This window comes from Eulemur rufifrons, chromosome 28 (genome assembly GCF_041146395.1).
Source record: "Eulemur rufifrons isolate Redbay chromosome 28, OSU_ERuf_1, whole genome shotgun sequence".
In the NCBI taxonomy this organism is placed as follows: domain Eukaryota; kingdom Metazoa; phylum Chordata; class Mammalia; order Primates; family Lemuridae; genus Eulemur; species Eulemur rufifrons.
Window position 1 is genome coordinate 15,535,702 of NC_091010.1, and position 19,694 is coordinate 15,555,395.

The 19,694-nt window shown below is 46.1% G+C and overlaps 1 protein-coding gene across 1 annotated transcript in view; it reads left to right on the forward strand.

Annotated features, from left to right (window-relative positions):
- The first annotated feature begins 8,760 nt into the window (after positions 1-8,760).
- LRMDA (leucine rich melanocyte differentiation associated) overlaps positions 8,761-19,694 on the forward strand; it is a 993,823-nt gene continuing 982,889 nt past the window's right edge. Inside the window, exons 1-2 of the mRNA XM_069460648.1 lie at positions 8,761-8,858; positions 15,491-15,591. Of these exons, the coding sequence (XP_069316749.1) occupies positions 8,829-8,858; positions 15,491-15,591 (131 nt within the window). The 5' untranslated portion in view covers positions 8,761-8,828. The remainder of the gene's footprint in view (positions 8,859-15,490; positions 15,592-19,694) is intronic.

Below are 19,694 nucleotides of genomic sequence, written 5' to 3' on the forward strand. Positions count from 1 at the left end.
TATCTCCTCAGTCCATTTTTATCTAGAACGGTCCTCCCAGCCCCTTTTTTTTCATGGTATTGACATTTTTGTCAGTCTAGCCCAGTTGTCTTATAAAATATCCCACTTTCTGGATTCGTCTGTTTCCTCCTGAGTGGATTCTGGTTAAACACTGTTGGCAAGAATAGCACGCAGGTGGTGTGTACTTCCCATCGAATCCTGTCAGAGGCCCACACTGCCAGGGTGTAGCGCCCTTGGAGGTGCTAAGTGTGAGCTCTGGGTTAGGGCTGTGACTTCGAGATCTCCCCACTGCAAAAGTACACTCTCCCCTTTGTCATTTATAGGCTACCTGTGGGGTGATACTTTGAGACCACGTGCATGTCCTATTCACTCGTGCTTTCAACACCTCCTGATCATCCTTGGCTGAGTGGGTCATCACATTGGAAACCCATCTTTTTTGATCACTTTCTTTTCTTTGGTTCCAGGCCTGTGGTTCTTCCTCACCTCTCCAGCTGCCCTTTCTCAGTCTCTTTGTGATTCCTCCATTATCCTTGACCTCTAACCGTCAGAGTGCTCTGGGGCCCAATCTTCAGGTCTTTCTCATCCTGCCTTCTGGCTTTATATGCCATCTAAAAGCTGAGGACTCCCCAAATTTCTAACTCTATTCCAGACCTGTTTCCTGAGCCCCACGCTCACGTATCCAGCTTCCTCCTCAACGTCTCCTTGTAGGCCTCAAAGTCATCTCAAACTTACCAGGTCCAAAAATGACCCTCTGATTTTCTCATCCATCTCCGTATGACAATGCCATCCTTCCAGTGGCTCAGGCTAAAGCCCTGCAGTTACCCTTGACTCTGGTGTTTCTCATGCTTTCCATGTCTACTTCAGAAAAATCTGTTGGTGCCATCTTTAAAATATATCCAGGTGCTGTTCACTGTCTGCAGGATTCCTGTGACAGCCTGCTGTCTGGGCTTCCTGCTTCTGTCCTTCCTTCTCCATGGTTTGTTCTCAGCATGGCAGCCAGAGCAGTCTTTACAAAATGTGAGTCAGATCATGCCCGTCCTCTGCTCTAGACTCCCCATCTCATTGGAGCACAAACCCAAGTCCTAATCTCAGCCTGTCCAGCCCTACATGATCTGCCCTCCATCCCCCAACCTGTGGCTTCATTTACCATTATTCTCCCTCTCACTCACTCCAGCCACTCTGATAGGGCCCAGATTTGCCAGGCACCCTTCTGCCTCAGGGCCTTTGCACTTGCTATTTATTCCCATGGCCGGCAACATTTCCTCCCTAGATGTCCACTTGTCTCTCTCTCTCACTTCCTGCAGGTCTCAGCTTCAATGTCACTTTCTCAGTGGGGCCTTCCCTGATCACCCTATCTACCCTGGCACTTCTCTCTCTCTTCCCTGCTGTGTTAGTCTCCACGGCACTCATCACCACCGGACACACTCTGTATTCACTTGTTTATTATCTATCCCCTCACTGACAGTAAGCGCCACAAGGGTAGAAACTTTGTTTTTTAACTGCTGGGATCCCAGATTTTAGATTCATGTCAGGCACACAGTAGGCACTCAACAAATATTTTTTGAATGAATGAATTGACTAAATGAATTTCTAGCACCTCAGCATAAGCTATGATATAAAGCCTCTTGGGGTCTGAGGAAGTACTGACAGTCTAAAAATGTCTGCCTTCTCTACCAGCCACCAGTAGCTATTTCAGTGAGATGGGAGACCAGGGTGTGCCCAGGAATGGGTTGCAGGGTTCAGACCATAGCATGAGATGGAACACATGGATCCAGGGCTGGCATGTGTGTCATATGTCTGTGCACTTACACGTATGTTTGTGTGCTTTCGTGTGTCTACGAGAGTCTGTGCCAGTGCAGTGTTGTGTAAGAGCTAGTAATCCTGTTTCCCTCTCCAAGAAAAACTGCATATGCTTTTTTGGGCTACAGAACCTCTGTGTGTCTGTGAATGACTCTGTTTTCAGCTGCTGCATCGCGAGGCCTTAGCCCACCTGTGATTTGGAGCCGAGGGGCAAATCAAAGCCAGGTGCAGCTGTACTGGGATACTCCTCTTTCTGGCTGGGTGACACTTTACCCTTGGAAGCACTCGAGTTCAAGTTCACCACTCAAGCATAAGCAAAGTGACAACATGTGACTAAGAGAATGTGTTTGCTGTTCCCCCTGCCTGGAAAACCCTTCTCCCAGGTCTTCCCATGGCTAGCTCCATCACATGATTCAGGCTTCAGCTCGAATGTTGCTCCCCTGAGAGAGGCCTTCCCAGAACATTCCACAGCTGTCTGAGGATGTGTAGTTTGTACATCACAAAAGCATTGTGCAGAGGGGGTGAGTGCAGCCAACATCTGGCCCATGCTGTGCTCCTCAAGGATTTCATAAAAGAAAGGCTCTGAAGTGTAGGCGGAGACCTTGGACACTGTACCTAAATTAGCACCCTCTACCTCCCATACTCTCTCTCACATTGTCCACTTTGACTTCACAGCATGTATCAGTGCTACCTGAAATGATGTATTTTATATACTTAAAATTATATTATTTATCTACTTGTTACCTGTCTCCTCCCACCACGATGTTAGCCTCACAGAAGCAAGGACTGTATCTGTCTTGTTCCTGCTGTCCCCCCAGTGCCTGACACATAGCAGGTGCGCAATAAACATCTACTAGTGAGTGGATTCTCTTTCTTTTTATTTCATATTTTTTATTGATACATAATAGATGTATATATTTTGGGGGTACGTGTGATAATGTAATAACTTCACATAATTTGTAAGGATCAAATCAATGTAACTGGGATATCTACCATCTTAAATATTTGTCTTTTCTTTATGCTAGAAACATTAGAATTATTCTCTTCTGTTTTGAAATACACAAAAGATTTGGGGAGATGTGCATACTTACTTGCATTTTTATTTTAGTAATCAAAAATCTCCTTCGATCAGCCAGTTTGTATTTGAGGAAACTGAAGACCTTCAGAGTGGATTCATCCGTGGGCACCCAGCAAGTTAGTAGCAAAGCTGGGTCCTGAACCGTAAACTCCTAGGCCAGGGAGCCAGCCACCGTAAGGCATGATCAGCGTCTGCCTCCATCTGGCCCTCAGCCTCTGGCACTGGTGGTGCCCGGTGCATTGACACTGGCTTTGCCCCTGACTCACAGCTGTGAAGAGAGCCCAGGCTCCTTTCGGAGAAGCGGGGTGGGGAGGTGGGGTGGGTGGGGGGACGGGGACTCGGAATGAATACTGGTGAATCACACCAGAACCCTCGTGTGTGCATTATTATTGCCCCCCCATATATTCTAAAACAATCCTTGTAAATAATTATAAAAATAAATCCCAGTGACAAATTTTTATTTTATTTTATTTCCAGGAACACATTTATTCATCATAATCTCTTCGGGGGTAGGACAAATTGGAGCACTGGGTAGTGAATACAATTTGCAAATAGGCAATATAAGTAGAGGGAAAATTAATATGTATTCCTCAGCGCCGTAAAAGGAGAGGAGGAACATTAATAGCCATTTCCTTGCAGATATAACTTTGAAAATGTTATTTCTGATCCATCAGCGTGGGGCTCCACATAAGGAAAATGGTTACAACGTGACAAGAAGCGATTAGATGTGAAATGGCATCTTTCAGGTGCTCCTCCCAGCCTCCTCATCCTGTTTTTAGTGGGGCATAGTGGGAGTCCTGTTTTCTTTTCTGGTCTGGGGTCACCTGCTCATTTGCTGGGTGACCCTGGGCAAGTCCCTTCCCCTCTCTAGGCCTCAGTTTCCCCACTCAGTAGTTGGAGTAGATGATTTCTAAAACAGTGAGTTTTGGAGGATCATCAGTCATCAACTTTGGGGGTATCTGAGAAAAATATAGACGCTAGGGCACCAGATTACTGAACCGTCTGCCAAGTTCCGTATATTTTAACTGAGGGTGGGGGGAGCCCTTCTCTCCCACTTCCAAGTAGCAGAACCTCTCCAAGTCAGGTTGGGATTCTGGAAGGGTGCCCCCACTGGCAATACACAGTAGGGTGGGTTCTCTATGGACCCCTCTTCTCCCACTCAGAGATGAGTTGCTTCCTGAGTCCCCTCCAAGCCGGGGACCTGGAGTTTCCTGCAAGTTCTAGGCAAAAGGGAAATAAGATCTGTCTCTCATTGCTGTTTACAGGATTTGTTGAAATAATGCTAATAGATTACCAAACAGTTTTAATTCTCTTTTCCCTGCCCTTTCCATGCCAATCTCCTCTTTTCTTATTTTTCATTACAAAAGTAGCATATACATGTTACACAAATCACAGAAGAAATGGAGTGAAAAGCAGAAGCCCCTTTCCCACTCCCGGCTCCCCAAACCCACTCCCTTCTCCACTCCCAGCTGATGTTTGCGTTTTGATAGAGAAACAACAACAAAACCTGTTAAAACCCAAAAAGAAGAAAAGCTCCAGGCACTGAGAATTAATACTAGTAATAATTATTATAATAGTAAGTAATAAATTAACATTTGTGGAATGAATACTCATGCTAGATACTGTGATGGTATTTAATATGCATTTCAAAAAATTCAGTTTGTTCTGATTGGGAGACATTGGAGGAGTCTGAGTATAGATCACGCTTAATCCCCTCACATGCATACAGAGACTCTGGAAAGGGCCCTGGAAACCTCTTCTCTTTCTTGTGCTTCCTAAACTCTCTCCTTCAACCAAAAGGAGGCTGCTTCAGCAACAAAGAGCGTTTCATATGCACACATCCAACTTTTTTTTTTTTAATTGAAATCTGAATGTGGTGAGTCTGAACTAGGCTGGGGTATGATTAATTACAGCAACCACCTTAACCTGCCCAGAGGCTGGGCCTGGAAGAAACGAGGCCAGGCTGAAGAGAAATTCAGCTGAGGACTGGCAGGAATGCTAACACACCATCGTCCACCGACCCTGCTCTTCTCTCAGCTGCTCGTAAATAGAGATGGAAGATTTAAGATTTAAGGAATCAGTTCCTGTTTCACTGGTTCTGGCCGACCCCAGAATCAACTCCCTTGATTGGAAATAAACAGGATCTTCCTTTTTGTCTCCAGGAATGTGATGGAGGAAGGACTCTAGGCAAAGGGCTGCTTCTGCCAAAGAGTAATAACAACAACAATGATGACAGTAGGAATAAAATATTGCCCTCTTCATGGAGGGTGAAAGGGGAAGGTCCAGTTGTATGTGTGGAACCTCCTCGCTCTCTGTGTGCCCCTCTTAGAGCCCCAGAATTCACAGGCCCAGGATGTTCAGCCTAGGTCCGATGTGAACTTTCTGTTTTGTGGTCCTCCTGAGTGCACTTGTTCAAACTGGGCTACATGCTTCATTTGGGGGTTCGGAAAATAGGATCACAATGACAGCATTTCTTGCCAACACAGCACTGCAAATGTCTGAGTGCAAGTCTGACCAACTCCCCTGTGTGTCAGTCCTGCCCGTCCCTGGTGCCTAGCACGGGGCAGAGGGGCTGCGGAGTAAGGTGGGCAGCGTAGGGGATGGGTGCAGCTCACTTTCATCGGTCACGGAGTGGGGCGAGGGCACCAAGGAAGAACCTGGATGGTGGCACGAGCCCTCCTTGTCCCTCAGGGCTCCTGGGGCAGGAAGAGCTGCGTTCAAGACGAAGCCCCGACAAGACTTGTCTCCTGTGCTCCTTCTTGGAAACTCCTTGTATTCCAAAGGAATCATCTGTCTACCTCCTGGGTCAGCCTTATCTCAGGGCTCTTTTGCTCTCTCCCCTCCCGGAGGGATGGCCGCATTATCTGAAGAACTTTACCTTTACTATTTCTGTTCAATTTTCCTTTTTGTTCAAGAAGGTGATCAGGAGGTAAACAGATTCCTCCTCCCCTCTTTCAATCTTCCCTGGTCCAAGGACATGAATTCTTTTTGTCCATTTCCTTTTTCCCTTCTTTCCTTTCCCCTCCCCCTCTCTTTGTCCTTCTTGACGTTTCCCCTCCTACTCCTTATTTTCCTGTGCTGAAGACTAACTTCAAAAGCTGAGGGGAGTAAGGAGAGGCGAATCCAGTCTGTTTCTGCTGGAGTCTTCCCCCAACTACATTCAAGAGATTACTACTGCTATCGTCTGGGTGTTTGTATTCCCCCGGCCCCCAAGTTCATGTGTTGAAATCCTAACCCCCACGGTGATGTATTACGAGATGGGGCCTTTGGGAGGTGATGAGGTCATGAGAGTGGAGCTCTCATGAATGGGATTAGTGCTTTTCTAAAAGAGGCCCTAGGGAGCTAGCTCACCCCTTCTGCCATGTGAGGACACAGCAAGAAGACAGTTGTCTGAACCAGAGCATGGGCCCTCACCACACAACAGATCACTATTGGCTTGCTCTTGGCAGCCTCCAGAACTGTGAAAAATAAATTTCTATTGTTTATAAGCCACCCAGTTTATGGTATTTTGTTATACTAGCCCTAACAGACTAAGACAACTACTCTGCTCAAGAACATTCAATAGCTCCCTTTTGTTATCAGTTTACATTTCTAACACTAAAGCCCACCTCAATCTGAGCTATCCTGAACTTTATTTCTTAGTGATTTCTCCACATGATCCTTCCCCATGTAGTCAATTGGCCTTGTCAATGTGCTCACTGAGTAGAGATGGGAGGGAGTGGGGAGGCATTTCCAGGCAAAACTAACAGCTCCTATAAAGCCAAGCAGAGGATGGGAGAAGTGGGAGAAGAGGATGGCCTAGTAAGGATTGATGGGATTATAAACGATCTTGAGGGACATATTACAGATTTTGGACTGTGTTATTAGTCAATTGGGAGCCATTGAAAGATTTTAGGTAGAGTCAAACTAGGCTTTTAGAATGGTCACCCTAGGGATATGTGGAGGAGTTAACAGTAGTGGGTGGTCTAGAAAGGGGGAGAAGATCCCTGCCCACTTGGGTGTCGTTGGTAGATAGTGCCTGTAGAACAGCCTATGCTCAGAAGACACAGCCGTGTACGGAGGCAGGGGCATGGCTGAGATGACCTCCAGTAACCCCCTTCTGGTGGGGGAACAGGGGATTCTCCAATTTCATCTTTGAGTAGGTTTGGGCTTCCTTCCACGAGTCCTCTTCTATCAGTTGAAGCCCTTCTAGGAAGGCTGAGGTGAAAGGTGGCCGGGGAGGGCAGAGTATCATGACTGTGCGGGCCTGGGCCCGCTTCCTCCTTTTCAGGCAGGAAAGGCCAACAAAAGTGGACAATGGACGAGAGAGGGTGCGTCCAGCAGAGAAGGAGGGAGGAGGCGGGGAGCTGGTCCTTGGGGCAGCAGGCCTTGGAAGGTTCCCTTTGATCCCCTTATCTCTGGAGGGTAGGCTTTCTTTTTTGGCCTGCAGGACCTTTTGTTGCAGCATTTCCTGGAACCCCTCAAAATAAACACAGTCAAGTCTGGATTCTTACAGCTTCACTCTGCTGAATCCGCTCCTCCCAGCTGAGAGAGGGACAGGCGATCAACACTGCTCATCGCCACGCACACAAGGGCCTACCTAGCAATGTGTTAGGGCCAGGGCTGTCTGAGAGACAATGATGATAAGCACAAAATGCTTAACCATATTTATAATTGTCATCAGCAGCAGCTCAACCAGGGGCTTCTAAGTGCTGTTTAGACACAGGGAACAAAGAAATCAAAAGCCCTGCAAACATCCCCCTCCATGGAGGTGGGGAGCTACAATGATCAACAGGCCCACTGAGTTGAGGTACCTGCAATGTGTGTGAGACCAGGAGTCTGGCATGTTAGGACTCAATTTCCCCTTCTCTATTTGATTGGTGCCTATACCCATTGGTATGAAGGGAGCAGGGTGGAGAGGCCAGTTAAGGCTGGGCTGGCTCTGAGCTGCAATGGGGAGTGAGTGATGACAACCATTTGGTAGCAGCTTTGTGCATCCTGGGGGTGGAGGGTGGGAAGGCAAGAATAGGCAGGGAGAGAATTTGGATCCTTCCAGAGAAGAACAGGCATGAGCTTAGCGAGTTACTTGCCCACCGGGCCTGAGTTCATCCAGACAGGAGCAGCAATGGCCACCTCTTACTTCCAGATGGGGGTGGGGGTGTGAATAGTGACTGATCCCATAAGTATCACAAATGTCTTTTCCCTCTGCGGAGGGGGAGAATACGGAAGCCTGAAATTTGGGGACACCATCCAATTCTACTTCCACATGGTTTATTACTGTTCAAACTTCTGGAGGCCACATGGAGAGGGTGGGGGGGGGGGCTCTCAGTCAAGGCAGCACTTTATTTATAGAGAAATCCAACTCCCCCCACCTTCCCCTCTACAAATGGAAACCTCTGCTCCCCCAGGAGGCTTTCAACCTTCTGACTTCCCCGCTCCCCACCAAAGCTGGGTTGGGGAGTTCGGGCCAAGAGGCCCATCCCCCCTGCATTAAGGACAAGTTATGTAACCCAGATTGCGAAATTTAGGAAAGGCCCGGCTCTCTACACCCCGGCTAACGGCTTAGATGGGGCGCCCCACAGGAACGCCCCCTCCCAAGCCTGGCCCCGACTAACGCAATAAAGTTGTGGGCATGGCGTTGTGGAGTCTCCCGGGGCGCAGGGACTCTGGGACGCCCGGCGCGGGTAGGGGGAGCACGGGAGTCAAGGAGTCACGGGGGCGCTGCGTGCTGGGGCCACCTGTAGCGGCTCGCGGTGCGGGTGGTCCGGGCTCACCTGCTCCCGGGCCCGGCCGAGCGGGGGCGGGGGCGGCGCGCAGCTGAACCGAGGTCCGAGCAGCCGCCCGCGCCTCCGGCTTCCGCCAGGTCAGCTGACCGCCCAGTGCGGAACTGCACGCCCGGCCCGCGCGCCCCGCCGCCGCCCCGCGCCCCGCGCCCCGCGCTCAGTGCCGCGCCCGCCCCGTCCTGGCCGCCATGGCCGGGCTCGTGGTCAGTGGAACTCAAGTAAGTCCGCCCCAGCCAGTCCCGCCCCGCCCCGGGCACAGTGTGCGGGGGAGGGACGGCGTGGGCTGCGTCTGCAGGTGGTGAGTGGCAGGTGCCCAGGCTTGCCCAAGTTTGGTGAGGACAGACCCCGTTTCGGGCCTGGCACACCTCTTGGCTGTGTGGGAAGAAGACCCCCAGGTCCCTCTGTCCCCTCCACTTCCCTCTGTCCGGAGCACTTCGCTGAGCAGGACCAGCTGGGCAACTTCTTCACTGGGCTTTTGGGGGCCCACCGAAAATGTTTTAATTTCTTTTGTCATCCGGATTTAAAAAGAACTTTTTGTTAAAACGTTTTAATATATAACATTAATATAGTTCTCTTTATGCCAATGCAGTTTTAAAATATAAATTTATTTATAAATGAAGGAAGGAACCCATGAAGGCAGAAGTGCCTAGGGCCACCAAAGTCACAGTGTATCCCTGCGGGGAGGGTGGTGTTGGGCTCTGCCATGACCATGGGCTCCTTTACCTAAGGCTGGTGGAGGGCCACTGTCTCTACAGTTTTATTTCCACATCTGATTTCTTATTTATTTTTTAGAGAAATAAAACCTGTACCTACAAGGTATAAAAACCTTGTAAAAGATTAAGTGGTTCTGGACTTTGGTATATTCATTACTTTGCACAGACTATACCATGCTTTGGGTGTGACTCTAAGAAAAACAAATGGAAGCAGTAAATAGAAAAATATGGTCATTTGTCCTCTTGAACTCATATTGGTCTTACATTGTTCCCTTGCTGGTTCAATAGTAAACTTACATGAAACTAACCTCTGTTGCCCAGGCTGGAGTACAGTGGCACCGTCATAGCTCACTGCAGCCTCAAACTTCTAGGCTCAAGTGATCCTCCCAGTAGCTGAGACTACAGGCACTTGCCACCATACCTGGCTAATTTTCCTTATTTTTTTTAAGAGACGGGTCTCGCTATGTTGATCAGGCTGGTCTCTAACTCCTGGCCCTCCCACTTCAGCCTCCCGAGTTGTTGAGATTATGGGCATGAGCCACTTTGTCGCCTGCACTTGATTTCTTGAACAGGTGTCTGTAGGGAATGGCAACACTCCGATTTCCACCCTGGGTGATAGACATCCAGCTTCACATGCTTTCAGCCCTATAGTGAAGCCTCAGGTGTTTTTAGTCATTGCTGGAGGGATGAACTCAGCCACACTGGGACCAGGTGTCTTACCTGCTGGAAAAGCCAAGTCTCTATCTTTAACCTCTTCTCTCTGATTAAGCCAACCCTCCTACTTCCTACCTTTTCCTGCACACCCTGGAGAAACAGTTCTGAGTTTTTCAAGCTCTCTCCTTGGATTGCCTAAGGCAGGTAATGTCAGGTGCAATTGGATTTTGAGATTACTTTGGGCTAAAGGGAATGATTCCCCCTTAGCGGAGGTTCTAGGGGTTTTATAACTTCTACAGATGCAATGAGGGCAAACTGTGCATCCCATCCAACTGGCCACTGCCTGTTTCTTTTCCAGAATCCTGTCATTTCATCAATTACACATGCTTGTTGAGTGCCTACTACGTGCCAGGCACTGTGCCTCATGTTGGAAATTAGCCCTTCCATTGTCTCTGTACCCACCATTTAACAGAATTTTGTTGCCTAGGAATTCTGGCTCTGTCCTTAGAGTCACAGCCTGTGAGGAGAGAGCTAGAAGAAGGTCCAGAACTCAGACATGAGTGGGCCAGGGAGGTACTAGCCTTTGGGAGAGGTTAAAAATGATGACTGTTGGGCTGAGTGTGGTGGCTTATGCCTATAATCCCAGCATTTTGGGAGGCCGAGGCAGGAGGATCGCTTGAGCCCAGGAATTTGAGACCAGCCTGGGTAACATAGTGGGATCCCATCTCTTAAAAAAAAAAAAAAATTAGGCTTGGTGGTGCACACCTGTAGTCCCAGCTACTTGGAAGGCTGAGGCAGGAGGATGGCTTGAGCCCAGGTATTTGAGTTTGTAGTGAGCTATGATCATGCTACTCCACTCCAGCTCTGGGTGATAGAGTGAGACCCTGCCTCTAAAAATAAAAATAAAAATAAAAAAGTCTCACCAGGGAAAAGGGGCTTCTGGGAGTTAACATAACTGCCTGGAGAGAGGGTCTGGATGAGAGGGTCTCTGCCCTGTCTTGGAATATTTGCTCAAGAAGGAGGGTCCCCTCCCCCTCAGACCCAAAGTCTCTGTATTTTCAGATCCAGCATTTTCTGGATGTAGCTTCTTCCACGTTCTTGGAGGACTTGGGAGGGGGCTGAGAACTTTCGTGGGCCTCTTTTTCCTTTTCTCTTCCCTCATTTCCCAAACTTGATTTTTCCTACTGCAAACAGCCCAGAGGCATTTGGTGAAGTGTAGGTGAGACATTTTGGGCCCTTGGGGACTGTTTACAAAGATCAGCTGCCTGGGGAGGAGGAGCTAAGAAGGCCTGCTGGGAAAACGCCCATGGGGTGTTAGTGCCCCATTTCCTAAACCGCCTAGGCCAGTGGATTTGAGTGCCTGCTCCGCTGGCCTCCTGCCTTAGGGTATCTGTTGGCACTCTGCCCCAGGCCGTTTCTAATGCCAGCTGTTAGAAGAAGTAGCACCTTGCTTGTGTGTAGCATGGTACTTTTCAAATTTTGGTAAAGCTGCCTTAAAGGGGTTGGGGACTTCCCACGAACCCAGGGTGTTGATATAGTTTTTATTATAGTGTTATTCAAATGTACAAAACATAAAACCAGATATAACTTTCTCATATTTAGAGACCTATAAGTCTTTATTGAAGGGATGGTTTAAGTGCAAAGCAAAAACCCAATAAAATTAATTTAATGAGATGGGTGATGTTTGGCTGAAGCCAGGTCACTGCTTTTAACTCCATTGTGGACTGGCTGCTATTCAACTGGTCTTTAGGAGCTCTACGGGCCTGTGGCACCGCTGTGCTTGGGGACATTGCAGTTTTCCCATCACTGTTCTCTGTAAAATCTTTTCCTTCGATGTGAGTCTGACTTCATTTGGCTTCTTGTGGCTTGAATACATCGTTGATGTTCAGCATTAAGTCCTCTTTCTTTTTCCACTAGCTTAGTGGCATCAATATGGTTATAGACACAAATGCAAACTTGGGATTTGGGCACTGAAATCTTGCACTCAAGAATCACAAATCCCTTCCGTAGGGATAGTCATCTGATTCAACAACTATTTAACTGCGTGGCCACAGGTGACAAGGACAGTGCTATGTGTTTTTAATTTGTTATCTTATTCCATAAGTACAATGTGGATAATATGTGGATCATGGGGCTGTTTATGAGGATTGAATAGATAACAAGCACGTGGTGGGCATTTAATAAATGTTAGTTGTTATATTATTTTTGACACCTTTGGAGGCAGTTAGTGTTAGATTAGTTACAGAAGAGGAAACAGAGACTTTGAGAGATTGCGACTCATCCAAGACAATGCAGCTAGTAAGTAGCAGCCCAGGGACTCAAACTTGTACTTAGGGTTGTTTCTGCTCCGACAGAGCTTCTAGTACTACACATTTAAAATCGAGGATCCCCCACCCCTGGCTAGGGGCAGGCATCATAAAACAATCTCCTCTCAGTTTGACTACTGGTAAACCCACCATTCCCAGAATGCCCTGGGAGCCAGGCAGTCCCAACGCAAAGAGAAACCAGCAGTTTTCTGCAGTTTGGTTGTTTCCTGCAGCTTCTGCTCAGAGGGGTTGGGTGTGTACGTGGGTGGGGATCCCTCCCATTCTCCTTTCCCTTTCTGGTGTTCCTCTCGTAGAGGTCTTCAACTTGCTATGTTTTCATTTGCCTGGTGATGGTGTCCCTTCCTATTATCATTCCACACAGCTTATGGAAGTCATAGGGTACAAATTACGTAAGGTAGGAAAGTGAAAAGTTCAAATCTTTGTTCAGTTCAGTCTAAATCAAGATAATTGACTAAATGCAATGACTTCTAGTTCTGGACATGCCCTTGCTTCTGTGCCTCTAAAGATCTATTAATCTCTACACCCGTTCTCCCATTTGCTGAAGAAGCAAAGTATTTTTGGTCTGGTTCTTGCCTTGTATCTTACATTAGATGGTCCTGTGCTCTGTGAAGCTTCCTGACATCCTGAGAAGCAATGTGTTCCACTCAGCAGCACTTCTTAAGTCTCTCTTCTAGTTGTGAGTGCTTGTTGCAATGTCTGGCCATGATTACTTGCTGCTCTTATGTCTTCTCTAGCCAAGTTGAGCCCCTTGGCCTGGTTGGCTTAACTTACATTTGTAAAAGCTTCCAGTGTACTGCAGAGGTGGCCTAAGCATGCAGATTGCTTATCAAATTGGTTCTCATGCTAAATTTTGGAGACTTGATCTTCATCTCTGTGAAATGGGAACAAGTGTTTAGTTTTCCTGGGATGTTGTGTGGTTAAGACCATGTAATAAAGCAGGCTGATGAAAGTCTTCTCAGACAGGGTGTGAGTATCTGAATGCTTTGTGGTGATAGCTCTTCTTCGTGCTGCTATTTCCTCTGAAGGGGAATCCTACAGAAGGAAAGGGGAGCAAATGCCCCTCTCTTTCCACAGGCTCTAACACTCTTCTTGGGCCTTCTTCAGTGCGGTATCATGGGGTAGTTCTCACCCGTACAGCTAAGAAGACTCATTTTTAAGTCAAAACATGATGATAGGTGCACCATTGGCATTTGTTGATCAAGAAAACCCACATCCACATGTGGATTTGTAAGTGCTCTGTGGCCCCCACGTTGGAAGTCCTTATTCATGGTGCAGGACTTGGTCCAAGCTCTATCATTAGGGAGCTGTGCTATGCTGGGCAGGACTCTGGAGTCTTAGGTTCCTTGTATAAAACATGAAGGGTTTTGACAAACTGAGTCCTTACTAGATTGAGCCCTTGGTTAGTCTATGAGGAAAGAGCTCATTTTCTACGTCTAAAGTTCAACTTCTCTGCTATATAATATCGCAGAAGTCTTGAATGATGATGATACATGCAAGATGGTGGTGCAGGCTGGGGTGAACGGGATGGGCCTTCTGGTGAGCACCATGGTCGTGGGGGTCAATGAGAACTTACAACACAGAAGATGCTGCTGTGATTGAGTGGCTGTCCCAAGGGAAATCGAAGTCCCCAGATTGACTGGGGCTCCATATCCCCAGTCTTTCCTTGGTGTATGATTTCCATCTCCACTTGGCAGCAGAATTTAATGTACTACACAAGGAGCTGTGAAGAGAGGTGAATCCCATGGAGAAAGGGGAGAGATTGCTAGATTGAACTTAGAGTCTTTTATTTTGCAGCCTGTATCTTCCTGAGTCAAAATTATTTTATTGGAGTCAGTGACTTTTCTGTTCCTTCTGTCCTCTTGGAATGAAGTTACTGAAGGACAGTAAATAGAACGAGAGTGAATACAGGATGTTGTATTGTCAGTTGTTTGTTTCCACTGGCCAGAAGTTTGAGTGATGACTTGTGATATCAAGGGTGCTAAGCTTCCATTTGGCCTGTGTTAGGTAGAACCATATGGAAGTGCTGTTTTATAGTTTTAAAATGGTTGATATTGGTAACTCATGGTTCAACCTGATATCTGAGGAGGTGAGATGGCCACCGTATTCTCTTCCCCCTTAGGAAACATAACCCCCGTGGGAATCTCTCCCTCATTCCAAGACATCTTTGTGTGTATGTGTAGGAGAATGTGGATTTGTAGGGACACTGGATTAAGGCTATAGCTGGGTGACAGACCTGAATTTCTACCCGGGGGTTGAGTGTGTTGTCTTTTAGGGAAACATCATGTCTTGTGGCCCACTGGCCAACTCAGACCTACGGGTTTGTTTTATGGGTTTTGGAATTAGAGATCAATCTACCCTCAGGGTGATGTTTGTAAAAACGGTTCCAAACATTGAGCGGTTGGGGTAGGGAGAAAGCCCACTGATCTTCTTATAGTCCGAAGTTCTAGGATCAAATTTCAGTTTGACCTTTTAATATTTGGGCACATTTTAGGTATTAATAATAAATAGAAGAATGCCCAAGGAGGCAGCTCTGTACACAGAGTGGGGTTGATTGCCAAAGGCCCTCTGGTGGAGGGAAGTTTGGAAGTTCTGGCCACATGTCATTGCTCTGTTGCTTTTGAATCAGCTTTTTCAGAGAGTGGAGGGCATTTTATACACAGTGGTAATGGGATGGGATTGGTGGTTTGGGGAGGCTGTTTTGTCCAGCCCCTGAAGGGTGAATGCTGGTAAGTGCATCTGCTGTGTCTTTTATTAGGTAATGTGCATAACAGGGGAAGGGGATGCAATGGAGGAGAGGCAGAGGGCAGCTGTTGCAAAGGTCCCCAAGCGGGAAGCTTATTGTTGCAATTATATTAACATGCTCTGACATTGGGGTTTCTTTTGGATACCTGAACCTGGTCAATTTTAGTCCAATTTCCATTGTGCTGGGATTAGTCTCCATCATTCTAACTGTACCAGGAAAAGGGAGTTATTGGCGGAGTCCCTGAAGCCCCCAAAGCTGATTTGACCAGGAAAACAGTCACAAATGTGGCCTTTTTGTGTGCAAGGAACATGCGTTTAAAGTTGCGGAAGCAATCATCGGATCAATGACGCAGGTTTGGGAGCAGCTGGGTGATTTCTGTTTGCCACATTGTTTCTGTTCCATTTAATTTCCAGGTGTCCTACATAGGCCAGGACTGCAGAGAAATTCCAGAGCACCTTGGCAGGGACTGTGGACATTTCGCGAAGAGGCTTGATCTGAGCTTTAACCTCCTGAGGTATGTAACCTTCGAGAGATGCAGGCCAGGCCTGGGAGGCCCAGCTCCTCTGGGTACTTAAGTGGCGGCAGATAAAAGTCAAACATTCCAGCTTTGCTTTGGGTGTCCTCTTATTCAGTGCAGGGCCCTGAGACACGTGGAATCACACCCCAAAGATTTGACTGTGCTTCAAGTGATTCCTTGGTTGGCCTTTTTGTACCACTGAAGAGGCAGTGAGCATTTGAGCGTCATCCATCTCACAGGAGTTCCTAGGAGGGGCTGTCGTATTTTCACTTTGTTCTTTCCCTTTCTCACTGATATTTGTGCAGACAAGTCGGAATACTCTTGGGAAAGGACTGAGATGGAGCCCACATGAGTGTTTTGGGCCATTTAGGTGTGCTTTTTTTTGGATAAATCCATCTCCCAAAGCATTTGCCGAGTCACAGGTAGGCTGGGTGTATGTGTATGTTTTCTTTCTGTTGCCTTTTTATGAATTGGAGCTTTAAATATTTGTGCTGATGATTTCCCCCAGATGGTGTTTCAGAGGAATTCAGACACTGTTGATGTGGGGTGGATGGGAGGGAAATTCTCTGACAAATGTTCCAGTCTTGGCAAAAGGCAAGTGTGAGCTTGTATATTATTCCAGTGGAGGATACAGGCAGTTGTTTCATTTCTCCCTAGAAGGTTATGAATTACGACTGGTTTAGTGGCTTGGAGGAGAGAAGTGGGAGGTACCTGGAAAGCAGGTTATCAGTGGGGTAAGTGAGTAGGGTCAGGGTGGTGGCTTTTCCTCCTGACAAGCTGGTTCCACAAAGGGCTTCTTCCTGAGTGCCCTCCTTGAGAGCTGTGCTGTCCTCTGAGTGGGACAAATTGTCATGGGGTTAAAGGAGAGATGAGGAGCCTGACTCCCATTCCAGGGCTCAGGCACTTTCCTGCTTCCGACTTTTGGAGTCTTTTCATTTCCAACCCCTGAGTCAGGGGGCTTGGGAATGAAGAATTGGAGGGAAAATGGACAAAACTCAGGGCAATAAGGTGCACCACAGGGTAGAGGAGAATTTAATTTTAAGCTAAGCTAGTAGAGCTTCTCAGGCTGGTGCTCAGGGGCACATGGCCACACTGAGCTGCGCCATCTCCAGGAAAAGGGTGTCCAGAAGGTTGTGGTGCAAAGAGGGGATGCTGTCCACATGCTCTTCCTGACTCCCACAGGGTTTCTGTGCATCTGGGGAGATGAGAAACTGAAAAGTCACAAAGTAATGCACAGGGACGAGAGGAGTCAAATAAATGCTGACTTAGAGAAATGAAAGGATGAGTTTTGGTCCCAAAAGGAGAGGACGGAGTGCAGGGCCTGGAGTGGACTGTGCCTCAGTTGTGTATGCACCTCGAATAGCTCCCCAGCACAGACTCAGGCAGAAGGCTCCTTTGCCTGGGCGCTGGAAGGAGATCCTCCTGTGTCCCTGGCTTTCAGGGGATTGGGGCATCCTGGCTCGGGGTTATGGTTGCCTTGTACATGGCCGGTGGAATATTGATTGCTTTAGGTAGTGTGGGATGTCTTTCTATTTATTTGTATATCCTTTAATTTCTTTCATCAGTGTTTTATAGTTTTCACTGTATTTGTGTTTCAACTCCTTGGTTAAATTTATCCTAAGTATTTTATTTTTTGATGCTATTGTAAATGGGATTGTTTTCTTCATTTCTTTTTTGGGTAGTTCTTTAAGCATATAGGGATGCAACTGATTTTTGTATGTTTATTTTGTATCCTGCAACTTTACTGAATTTCTTTATTCTAACAGTTTTTTGATGGAGTCTTTATGGTTTTTGATGTGTGAGATCATGTCATCTACAAAAAAAGATAATTTTACTTCTTCCTTTCCAATTTGGATGTTTTTTATTTCTTTTTCTTGCTTAACTGCTCTGGTTAGCATTTCTGGTACTGTATTGAATAGAAGTTGCCAGAGTGAGCTCTCTTGTCTTGATCTTAGACGAAAAGCTTTCAGGTTCTTATTGTTGAGTGTGATGATAGCTGGGGGCTTGTCATAGATGGCCTTCATTATTTTGAGGTAAATTCCGCTATACCTAAATTTTTGAGAGTTTTTAACCATGAAAAGGATGTTGACTTTTGTCAAATGTTTTTTCTGTATCTATTGAGATGATCATATAGTTTTTATTCTTCTTTCTGTTAATGTGACATATCACATTTATTTGCATATGTTGAACTGTTTTTGCATCCCAGAGATAAATCCCACTTGATCGTGATCCTTTTAATATGCTATTGAATTTGGTTTGCTAGTATGGTTAAAGATTTTTACGTCTGTGTTCATCAGGGATATTTGCCTGAAATTTTCTTTTCTTGTAGTATCCTTGTCTAGCTTTGGTATCAGGGTAATGCTGGCCTTGTCAAATGAGTGTAGAAGCATTCCTTCCTCTTCAATTTTTTGGAAGAGTTTGAGAAGGATCAATGTTAATTCTTTAAGTGTTTGATAGAATTTACTAGTGAAGCCATGAGGTCCTGGGCTTTTCTTTGTTGGGGATTTTTACTTATTTAATCTCCCTACTTGTTATTGATCTGTTCATGTTGAATTTCTGATGTGGCAGGTTTGTATTTACTTCTTGCCAAGATGTTAGTTAAAAGGGAGGCACCAGACTTCAACCACTCATGTTAGGAACATCCTTCTTTGTTGTCTTATCACTCATTTTTAGCCACACATCGTCATCACTGTTACTCTCATTCATAAAAGAGATAGTTCTGCTGATTGTCCTATGGCCACCTGTCCATGCTGGAGGGAATGGTGGTTATAGATTTATAACTTCTGAACTTTTGTTTGAAGTTACTGTATGTATTTTTTTTCTTCCCATTACACTTTAGGATCTTCTCTGTTGCATTAACTATGACGAATCCACCTCTGCCTCAGCTGGATTGTCCAACAGTAAACAAGTTACCTCTCCATGCAGAAGGTTATGGATTTCAGACTGTTATTTTTATGACTCTTCATTCAGGTTACTGGAGCCAGTGTGTACCTTCTCAGGTTAGAAGTTGGAAAGGGAAGCAAGAAAACAGGCCCAAATAAAATTTCTGGCTCTCTTAAAAGGATCCAACATTCCTCTTTTTGCCCTTTCAGCCCAGATCTGATTCTTTCTGTAGTGATTGTATGGGAACCTGGTGGTCAGCGATAGTGACTGTGAACTGAAATGAGCTCTCTGGACTCAATTCCCAGGGTCATCCACCCTGGAATGAGGATAGAGGGCTTAGGGAGTTAATCAGGAAACAGCCAGGAGGAGTGACATTTTGCTCCTTGAACTTGACTATATTAAGGCTCATGCGTCTAGTGTCTACATCTGCATGAAGTTGTACTTACAAATTTTTATCTTTGAAGATAAATTTTCTTATAATAAGAGAAAATCAATATAGAAATATTGGAAAACTTAGAAAGGTATGAAGGAAATTGTCTTCCTCTCAGATCACTGATAATCTTAACAACCAGAAATTACCATCGTTAACATTGTATTGTCTTCCTACTCTTTTATAATGCCAAGTACTTTTTTATTTTTTTATTTTTTTTTTTTTTATGTGTGCTTTTTTTTTTTTTTTTGCAAGTTAAAAACAATAGTTTCATATTTTTTTCCCCCACCCCCCCTTTCCCGAGTCAGCACCTTCAAGTGTTAGCACTCCCCAAACGGTGCGCAATGCACTCATTGTGTAGGCATACCCCCATCCCCTCCCCCACCCCCCACCTCAGTCTGATGTCCAATTGGTGTCGTTCCCAGGTTTGTATTTAGGTGATGATCAAGGAAACCAATTTTCTGGTGAGTCCAAGTACTTTTTTAAACGATGCTGTTGTTCACATTGTGTTGGAAGCATTTTCCCATACCAGTAAATACTACCTCACAATTTTCAATGGTTTCTCAAGTAATTTCTTAGTGTTGGACATTTAGGTTATTTTTAGATTTTTACTGTTATAAGTAATTCTATTATAAATATCCTTATAATACTCATTGATGAGTATGTCTCTGATTAGCTGCTTTGACAAGTTCCTGGAGACAAAATTGTGAGGGGGGCTTTGGTACAGATATCAGATTGCCCTCTAGAGAGATTACACCAGTTTATTCTTCCAAAAGTATTTGAATGT